The following is a 9,814-nucleotide window of genomic DNA, read 5'->3' on the forward strand; positions in this document are numbered from 1 at the left end:
ATAAACTTGCAATGCAAATAAAGTATGGAAAAGTGAAAACATGTATTATGCAGAATGGCCCAATTTAGATTAGTGTATCATATTACTGGATTATTTGTACTGGTGCATTATTGTGTTCATCACTTTAATGTTGCATAGATGGAGCTCTTTTCGTTACTTTCTATATTCCATCTGGTGGGTAGCCTCTGAATTAGTTTATTATTATTTATAAGTTATTCTCAATTATACATTAACTTTCGGAATAATTAAACATTATAAATTTACACAGGTACCACAACATTGTACTTAAGTACATTAATTGAGTAAATCTACTTTCACCAGCGCAGAAACGCATATTGTTCTTGTTACATTGTAATTAACTTTCATTGGCCGTGTTATGTCGTGTGGCAGTTGCTAAGGCTGCTATTACAAAATTATGAGGTCCTTTCTTGAAAACGTCGCTTGCCTTTTTGTCGTCCTAGGATGTGGATTGAATCCATTGGTCCCATGTAAGGCAATAGAGAACATTTTTCCTCTCGACCAATCGCAACACGGATTTGGGTTTAAAGGGCGGTGCTTAGATTTAAAAACCGCAAAACCACGTGTCAGAGGGAACAACAACAACAGTACCACAGCAATTACAAAAAGTATATTATAAAGGTTTTTAAAAATCTGGTTATTTTATTTCCCTCGCAGCGGCACACTAAACATTTAATGTATTAAAATGGTACATATTCGGTTCAGAGAAAATACAAGGCTGACAAATCATACCTAAATGTAGGTATGTCTTTTTAATTCAGTGTTGCATATGATTATGCTAACAAAGTGTTTGATCAATTTAACTCAAGCAGAGGGAATCAACCTCTTCCTTATCCCAAGAGAATATTGACACATTAAGGCTTTCTGGCCAGACCCTCATGGGACAAAGCGGCTCAGATTGGACCGAAGACTGTTTTGCCCGCTCAAATTCTTAAAAAGTTCCCAAACTTGCTTATGTTATGTTAGAACAATGCCCGCTGTGGGCAGGTAAAGCTACTAAAACCTCCATTCCTGCTCATACAAGTTGATTTAGATTTTCCCAGTAAATACAAAAACAGTGCAGCCTCCTAATGAAGACACAAATATATCTTCCTTGTAGAAAAGCAGGCCATCATTAAACCTTGGACCAAAAATATATCTTTCCAACAAACAGATTTTCTGAAATTTAAAGAACAAACAATCAAGTTAAACTAAACTTCACAATTCTTTCTTCAGAATGTAGTAAGAAAGTAATACTTGTTGTAAGTGCTTGGGTTTTTTACTTATTTGGACATTACAAAAAAAACATCCAGAGAAGACCAATGTCTATGTTTGAACCGCTGACGCACAACTAAAACAAAAATGTTTTATAAAAAAATAACATCAAAACTCATATAGCTGTAAAACCTTTTCAGCATTTTCCAACATTTCCAGGACTTTCTTCCTGTTATTAATCCATAGTCCATATGGAGGAAGTGCTGATTATGTAAATATCAGCTAAATTGTTTCCTGACGGTGGAAATAAATCCGTAAAGCAGCCGGATTTAGGCCAAAGTTAATCTAAAGTATGAGTCACAATGTCTCTTATTTTGATCACAGTGATCATGGCGGCGTACAGCACTGATGAGCCATGTGACCACAGGTATCTGATGGCATATAAACTGATGGTGTATCCAGTTTCCGTAGGCTCTGGCAGTACAGCGTGGATCCGTCCTGAGAGGAGGCTCTGCTCAGACCGCCACCTACTGCAGGCCCAGGTGCCTGGTGGGAGAGGCCTGACCTGGGCAGCCGGTGACCGGAGAGACTGACAGGCCGCGGAAGAGGAGGTCCATGGAGGGGAGAAGGGGCTTCATAAGACTGACAGGGCAGAAAGCGGAGCCTCCATGGGGGGTAAAGTTGACTTTATTGGGGTCAGGGCAAGAAGGCTGGAGGAGAGGCTTATCCTGACGGGCAGATCTGGAGGTGAAGAGTAGACGGTACGTACCGCAGGGTACTGGGTCATCAAAGTCTCCAAAAGCCACCATTTTGCACATTTCTAACATCATAATAACAATTAAGTCTGCAACTAACAATCCTTTTTTTTTAAATAATTTTATTATAATTGATTTGAGTTATGAAATGTCAGAGTATAGTTAAAAATATAATATAGTTCCCATAAGTCGAGAACGTAGCCCTCGGTGTATTAGTGTATAAGAGGATAACGGTTTTTTTGTGAGATTACATGGATACTGTGACTGGAGAGAAGTATTTGCTCTGTTTTTTATTTTTATTTGCACATGATATTAAGTTGACCTGTAATCTATTGTTGGATAGTCTGAGTAAAAAACATTTTTCATGAATGAATGAATTGCTCTATAAAATATTTTAAAAAATAGTGTCTTCAAATGTCTTGTTTTGGGCAACCAACAGTTAAAAACCCAAAGAGATTAAATGGAGAATAAAAATTACAAAAAGAACAGAGAACAGCAGCAAATCCTCACATTTGAGAAGCTGGAACCAGCTTGGACATTTTTAACTCGATAACAGCGATCTTTAAACAACCTATGCTATTCAACTGGTTAAACACAGGTTAACCTGTGTGTGACATTTTGGTTTGATCTTGATTGATTTCATAGATTTAATGATCTGCTCTTTTGATCTGTTGGTATATGAGTGGGGTCCCAACAGAACCTTTTGCCCCGAGGCCCTCTAGTGGCCAGCCACAGGGACTACAAGGGAATTCATGAATATATGATCAACGGCAACTTACATTCCCTCCTCACACACTCGTACTCGCTCGCAGCCTTCTGGCGGCTCGCGCTGGAAGGAGTAGGTTTTGTTGGGACGAGGAGCGGAGGAGCAGAGCTGCAGCAAGGGAGGATCCAATGCAAATGAAGGGAGTGGCGTCGACATGGCGGGACACGGCGTCTCACAGTCCACCGGCTCTGCGAGGAAAGGACGGAAATATCCAAACCTTTGTTTATATAAAAACGATACTTTGTGGTTTGAAACATCAGCGTGGAGTTTAAAAGTACACCACAAAACTTGAAGAGTTGTCTAACCTGGCTCTCCCATGGCACAGGGAGACTGTGACGGAGACAAAAGAGATGGGTGCAACGGAAAAGGGGAATTTGATGGAGACAGAAGCGATGGATCCAGAGGACAAGGGGACTGAGAAGGAGAGAGGAGGGAAGGATCCAGATCCAAGGGGCCGGGGGAGGGCTCACTCTGAGAGCCACTGCTGCATCTCTGGACAGGGACAGGGGCCCTGCGGCCATCTGGGATGTCCAAAATCTGAAATATTCAGAGTGAAGGAGTAAGAGTAGCTAAAGACACAATATAGTGTGGTAGGCTTTCCCTTCTGGGAACCGGGGTTTACTGCAAAACGTCAAGAATGGATGTGGGTACAGATTACTTTTTGACTTAATTTCCTCACGATAATAAAAGTGGTTTCATGATAACAAGCTCGTTATCTTGTGATTGCCAATCTGTGCTTTGCAGCCGCTTAGACATGAGGTCAAAATCGTTTTAGTTTTGAAAATTAAACCGCTTTACTATTGGCGCTTTGATGATGCGACGCTCGATTTGCTCCGTCGGCACCTGAGGCGTGTTATAAAAACAATCTCAGTATCAAAACTGAGATCAAAAAGTAATTATTTTGTCATTGCGACAGAAGTGAACTTGATAGTGCACAAGGGAAAAGGCACTTTTCCTAATCTTAACCCTCGGTGGTTGGAAGTGTAGCTCCGTGGCCTCACCTCATGCTGATTGTCAGGTTTCTCAGAGACAAACACCTCCTCCAGCTCCAAGTTGAGGCCTTCAACACTGCGACGCAGCCGCGGGGCGAGTCTGTTCAGCGGCGCCAGAGGTAGCGTCTGCAGAAAAACAAGTCAAATACATGCAAATGAAGAGGGAGTGGGCAACAGCTCCTTCACTTCTACACTGCCTGCGTTACATTTGTACAGTACAGGCGAGTAACCGCCACAGGGGACGATTTATGAAGACATGGAAATAACCCACCAAATTGTTTAAAACAACCATTCACCAAATGCGCCATAAGGAAGCTAACCCCCCCATCATCTGCTGTAAAGATGCATCAGATGACAGTACCCTCTGTTCTCTCTTTGCTGAAGCCATGAGTGCATGTTTCAGAACCAACACGTTCTACACCTGATTATTCCAGATGTAAAAAGACTGTGACCTGCACATGTAAGAGATACATATGTAAAGTCCATGACATCATACTGTCCTTCATTTGAGGAGACAAGGCTTGCAGAATCAATAACTTCTGCAGTTTTTGTTCTTTTTTGTTTACCGGTATTGACGTTATGTATGACTTTACTTTTAATGGTTGGTGCTGTATAAATAACGTTATTATTATTATAAAGTTAATATTATTTGCTAATTAGAGTTCATTGATTTATGCTCTTCATGTTTTTGTACATCTTATTCTATTCTTATTTAGACACCTTGTGGGTGGAGGAAATTATTAAAAAAATAGCAGAAGACCAGTATTTTGTCGTTGAAATTCTCATGTAAGAATTATACATTTGTCTGAACTGTGAAGAGAGAAAACCCAGATTTGCAGGTTGTTTCTTCATGTAAAATAAATCTGGAGTTAAAAATTCAAGCGGTCATTTTTAACCCTTGGACCAAGGGCAATATAAAAATACACAACATATACGAGACTGAAGATTTCATCCGTGTGACGTGCTGTGATGTGCTGGTTTCAGATGGTCTTTCTGCGACAGCATGGCAGTAACGCAGGAGGCGTGATGACAGCCGTTACTAAGAAAAGCCCCGCTGTTTGTTTTTTTACATCCCTGTCACCAAGCGCGTCCTAGTCTGCCTGTGGAAGGCAGTTTGTCATCACAAGACAAAAGAGCAATGGCTACCTGAGTGATGCCCGCTGCATGACCTGCTGGCAGGGGGTGCTGGGGGAACTCGTACCCTGCTGGGGGAGGAACATGGCGGGAGCGCTTCTGCAACTGGTTCCTCAGTTTGGCGACCTGAGGGCAGAGTGGAGTAAAAAACAAAAAGAGATTTATGAGTCGCTACGATTCATTCTGAAAGGAGAGCGGTAACTCGCTGTCCCCTCCGGGGCCCTGATCATGTTTCATGCCGTCAGTGGTAGGGCGCAGAATAAAGGGGCGTGAGCAAGAGAGAAAAACAGGAAAGCTAATTAATGAACTGCTATTGTGATGAACTGATACTTGCCTCCCTCAGGTGCTCTGCACTGCCCCATGAGGCCGAGCGCTTGTGTCCGCCGGAGCTTCTCCTTCCTCGGGTCTCCTCTGCCCAGGAACTTGGAGTCTTTAAAAAATATATATATGATTACAGTGGGGTGAATAAAGAGTCCAGTATTTTTTTATTTGTATTTTAAATATTTTGGGGCAGCAATGAAGCCTTTTTGGAGGCCTCTTACATGTTATTTAAACCCAGTGCACTTCCAATAAACACTACAACTTGTGCATCACAGAAGTTAAGCCCCACAGCTGTCTTGCACACCTGTCCCCACAACAGCTGTACGGAGAAAGGCGACGAGAAAACCACCCAGAGCTGCAAAACAGCTACGCTTCCAAATCCAAACCACATCACGGTGAAGACTATAAATACAGTGCAAGTATCAGCCTTTAACACCTCAGTGCACTTACACAGACACATCAACTAATCTTGTTATTCACAAAGTCACATACTGTAGAGGAAACACAACTAAGACAAGGAGAAAACAACAGGACCCTTTTGTCAGTCACAACTTCTTAACGTCAAACGTTCACTCATATGTCCGTACCAATTTCTTCACTTTGACTCTTGATTTTCGACCAGAGGGCGCCGGGTTGACGGCTCCCGGCTGCTGGTTGGGAGCAGGCGATTGGCAGCTCATCATCACTAGGTGAAACCCAGGTTGAGTTGGCCCACAGGATCAGATAATCACAGCTCTGGTGCTTCTAGTCAACTGCTTCACACTCTAACTGGCCCCTCGCTGGCATCCATGCCATTCATAGGGCAGCTCCTGTTACACATTTAGCTTTCTCTGTCTGCAGTACGGCTATGTCATGTTTTTCTGTCCCCAAAATACCTGACCTGTTCTTCAGGGGTCTGCCTCCCAACTCAGATAAATCTCACTGGTGCCATAACTGCCGGTAGGAAAACACAGACACCATTTTGTCCGGTCCCGTCCACTCATACGTCGAGCATCGCCTGGTTAAATAAGTCAGAACGCGGCATGAGTCAGTCGTACAGTGACATCGGTGTAGAGTTACAGCTGCCAACCCCCCCAATCATCCAACACCAACAACCCTACTGCCCAAAACATGAATAGTGGGGGGGGGGGGGAGACATGGGACGCGAACCTATAAAAAGGCTCAACTGTAGCAGAACATTTGGTCTGGCTGGGGTTTCCAGCTTGGACGACTCAGTGTTCATTTTTTAGGATCAACAGTCCAAAATCAAATAATATTCAACTTACAATGATATCAAATAGAGAATCCTCACATTTGGAAGAATATTTAGAAAGTTTTGCTTGATAAACATCATATACTATTATAATCGGCAAGATGTTGGCAATTATTTTCTATTCGCTTGACAAACTGATTGACAACTTACATTGAAATGTAATCTACTGACTTTGAAACCAACAATACACTTATTTTTCATTGATCCAAATTATTGTTATCATAGTTAGGTGTTGTTTCTGGTTTGCTTTGTATTATAAAAGGTTATTTGTCCACACACACACGTATGCCCATCTGTAGCACATATCTGTAGAATTACAGCATAGTCAAGGTGGTTAATTACATTTATTATTGTTATTCAGTATACAATTTATTAGAAATCTTTCACGTTATTTATTGTGCTAATGTAAGTGTAATCATGTTTGTGCCTTGTGCGATTGACCACATGTTTGACATGACAAACTAACTGACTATAACCTACTGATTTTAAAATCTATATATAAATCCACATTACAGAACCTTTTTTGTGTGCAGAAAAATCATGTTCAATAAGGGAAGGAAACAAACAATGAGCTATATCATCTGAAATACTGGTGAGGGACTAATGCAGAAGGAGGTGCTGGGTGGTTGGGTGTGTGTGTGTGTGTGTGGTTAAGAAGAGTGCTGGGGGATGGGGTGTCTGTATAATGAGGTCAGGAGGGGTTTGTTCCTTACAATGGAGGCAAAGGGGCTTCTTTTGGGTTTAAACTGTGTCATAGGCGAAGACGAAGCTGCAGAGCTTGGTGATGTTAGTCGGGGCTTTGTGCACTAGTTAGGAGCAGATACAGTCGAGGGGGGAGCGAGGGAATAACAGTGGAGTTTAAAGAAGAACAAAAAAACGACTATTTCCAGTTGGCTGCCTTCTACCCACAGCGTCGTACTGGAACCACCAGACACCTGCAGAGCCAACATCAGATATCTTGTCCTCTATACAAATCCTTAACATACAAGACGAGCAAAGCAGAGAAAACATTTGGTCTCCTGTTTGCTTTTTTCTTCTTGCAACATGAAGCAACAGGTTTTATGGGGAAAGTGTTCTCAGTAGCGCTGGTGTAACATACTGTCACTCATCGAGGCCCAGTTTTGTTGAATCACAGTAATTACACCAAGGTGTTGCCACTCATTTGACAGCGTGGTAATATAGTAATTTTCACCTGCGTGGCTTTGTCATTGACACATGTAACAGCCGGGCTCTCCGCCTCTTTGGGCCACTGGCCCTGCAGATAGGGTCCGACGATGGCGTCCAGAGACAGAGTTCGGCGGATGGTGGGTTTTGGCGGGCGAGCCGCGGTCCTGTCAGCTTTTGGGAACATAAATAAAAGAAAATTAAGTCAGTGATTATGTTTGTGCCTCGCAAGCCTTAACTCAGCACTTGTCAGAACAATGTCAGTCTTGCAGTAGTTTTACAAACTCATGCCTGTGTGATCATGTTGAGCTCACAACACTGCATGTGTTATAAAAGATGTTTTTAAAAAGAGGCTAAACAGTATTTCAACACCAGTGCTAGCTAGTTGTTCACAAAATTGCTCCCAGGCTTCTTCCCCACCAGTCAGCATGCAGTGTGTAGAGGTGTGGGTGTGTGCATGTTGGCAGCTCGTTGTAATCTCTGGCAGGTGTGGACCATGCCTTTGACCTGGAGCAAAGCCATCCAACTACCCCAACACTGGCAACAGTCACCACAGGCTACAAGTACATCTACAACACACACACACACACACGGTATGTTGTCATGTTGCAGGGCAGACTGGATGTATAAATAAACACCAATACATGCAGATGTGACTGGCACAGTTAAAGTAAAATAGAGAGGCTCCTAAAGCTGCTGCTGTGTTAGTGTGAAGCAGAGATCCCTCAGGTCAGAGTGCAAAGAGGCGACTGAGGGTCCAAAAACATTTTGAGAGCAGCGTTATGTTTCAGGGCTAAAGGCCTCCATTGTTCAGTTCGTCGATAGTGCCATGAATTAGTACGAGAAGCAGGACCCTTTCCTTCCTACAGTTGGTTTATTTGATCAAATAGTTGCTTAACTTTTCTAAAATGATAAGTTGCGAATGAATTAAGTTCAACTGTAAGGACTTATTCATTCAAAAATGGCCTCATCAACACTTTTCCATTTCAAGTTGTGAGTATGAGGGCTGATGCTGCATAGCTTTCCTTTAGGGCTGCAACTAACTAACTATTATTTGCATTATTGATTCATCTGCTGGTCAATTTATCAAATTATCAATTCATGTCATCACAGTTTTTCCTAGCCGCAGTAGTTTTTGTCCAAAACCTAAACATTTTTGCATTAACAACGATATTACACAGGGAAAAGCAGCACATCCTCAAGCTGGAACAAGCAAAAGTTTACTTCAGCGATTAATGGGTTGTCAAAAGAGTGGCTGCTTAATTTGCTGTGTCAATTAATCGCTTAGACTCTACTTTGTTTTGTAATGCATTACAGAAAAATAGAAGTTATATGGAAGGAAATGGGACAGTCCTCGACCAAAAAAAATGCTTAGTCGACTGACACGTGCACGTTATTGTGGACTAACCAATTAGTCGATTTGATCGACAGAGTTTAAAAAAAAGAAAAGAAATAGTGTGCTTTCCCCAGTGATAATCACACAAAAAGCATCACTTTACATATTGGTTTACCAGAGCTTATAAAGTTCTTGAAAATAAGTAATTCAGCATGACAAAAACAAACAAACATACAAATAATTGGATAATAGTAATTAAATGAAGAAATGTTAATGACCAAACAGGCTGATTACTGGTCAGGGCAATCCTAGAAATAAACATAAACATACTTTTCTGAGTCAGATATTGATCATGAAGTACAACTTTGACACGCTGGACCACATGGAGGTGAATGCCCCCCCCCCCCCTGAGTGTGTATTTACCCGTCTTGACCCTGCAGAGGAGAGCTGAGCCCCTCTGAAGCTGGTATGGGATTGTGGCTCTGAGGGGCTGCAGGCTGGGGTTGCTGCACCCCCGAGGCGCTCCTGCACTTCTACCCGACATCCCCCACTCAGAGCTCCGCTTGTGAAAACACACACAACACACACTGTGCTCTTCTTTTTCTTCTTCACTTCTTTCACTGCAACTCTTCCACATTCAGTTCATCCACGGTGATGATCCAAAACTCCGAATGGGCCTCTTGTTGGGCACCCAGCTTGGGATGATGACCATGTTTTTTTTCTTGCTTTACTTTCGTGCTGAAGGCGCAGAGAGAGATAGAAAGACAGAGACAGAGAGACGCATCCTCATAAGTAATCCGTCACGCTGCATGCAGGCTGGAGAGGACACCGGAGGAGACGAGGCGCTCGCGCACATCGATGCTCGCTACTCTGCAAAGTGAC

The 9,814-nt window shown here is 42.5% G+C and overlaps 1 protein-coding gene across 1 annotated transcript; it reads right to left on the reverse strand.

Moving 5' to 3' along the window:
* Nucleotides 1-657: 657 nt before the first annotated feature.
* On the reverse strand, nucleotides 658-9,530 carry fam117aa (family with sequence similarity 117 member Aa). Its single transcript, XM_079233844.1, has 8 exons — nucleotides 9,356-9,530; nucleotides 7,625-7,770; nucleotides 5,194-5,289; nucleotides 4,872-4,985; nucleotides 3,735-3,851; nucleotides 3,039-3,270; nucleotides 2,747-2,921; nucleotides 658-1,953 (listed from the first exon to the last, which is right to left on the reverse strand). The coding sequence occupies exons 1-8, from the start codon at nucleotides 9,474-9,476 to the stop codon at nucleotides 1,740-1,742; spliced, it is 1,215 nt and encodes a 404-aa protein (XP_079089970.1). The 5' UTR covers nucleotides 9,477-9,530; the 3' UTR covers nucleotides 658-1,739.
* Nucleotides 9,531-9,814: the final 284 nt, after the last annotated feature.

This window comes from Taurulus bubalis (genome assembly GCF_910589615.1).
Source record: "Taurulus bubalis genome assembly, chromosome: 17".
NCBI classification, from domain to species: domain Eukaryota; kingdom Metazoa; phylum Chordata; class Actinopteri; order Perciformes; family Cottidae; genus Taurulus; species Taurulus bubalis.

Excerpts from the sequence above, each read along its gene's own strand:
- fam117aa (XM_079233844.1), bottom strand. The coding sequence starts at position 9,476 with ATGTCGGGTAGAAGTGCAGGAGCGCCTCGGGGGTGCAGCAACCCCAGC. Across the intron at positions 3,852-4,871 it reads ATGCAGCGGGCATCACTCAG|ACGCTACCTCTGGCGCCGCT; the intron begins GTAGCCATTGCT and ends GTTTTTCTGCAG. Across the intron at positions 3,271-3,734 it reads AACCTGACAATCAGCATGAG|ATTTTGGACATCCCAGATGG; the intron begins GTGAGGCCACGG and ends TGAATATTTCAG.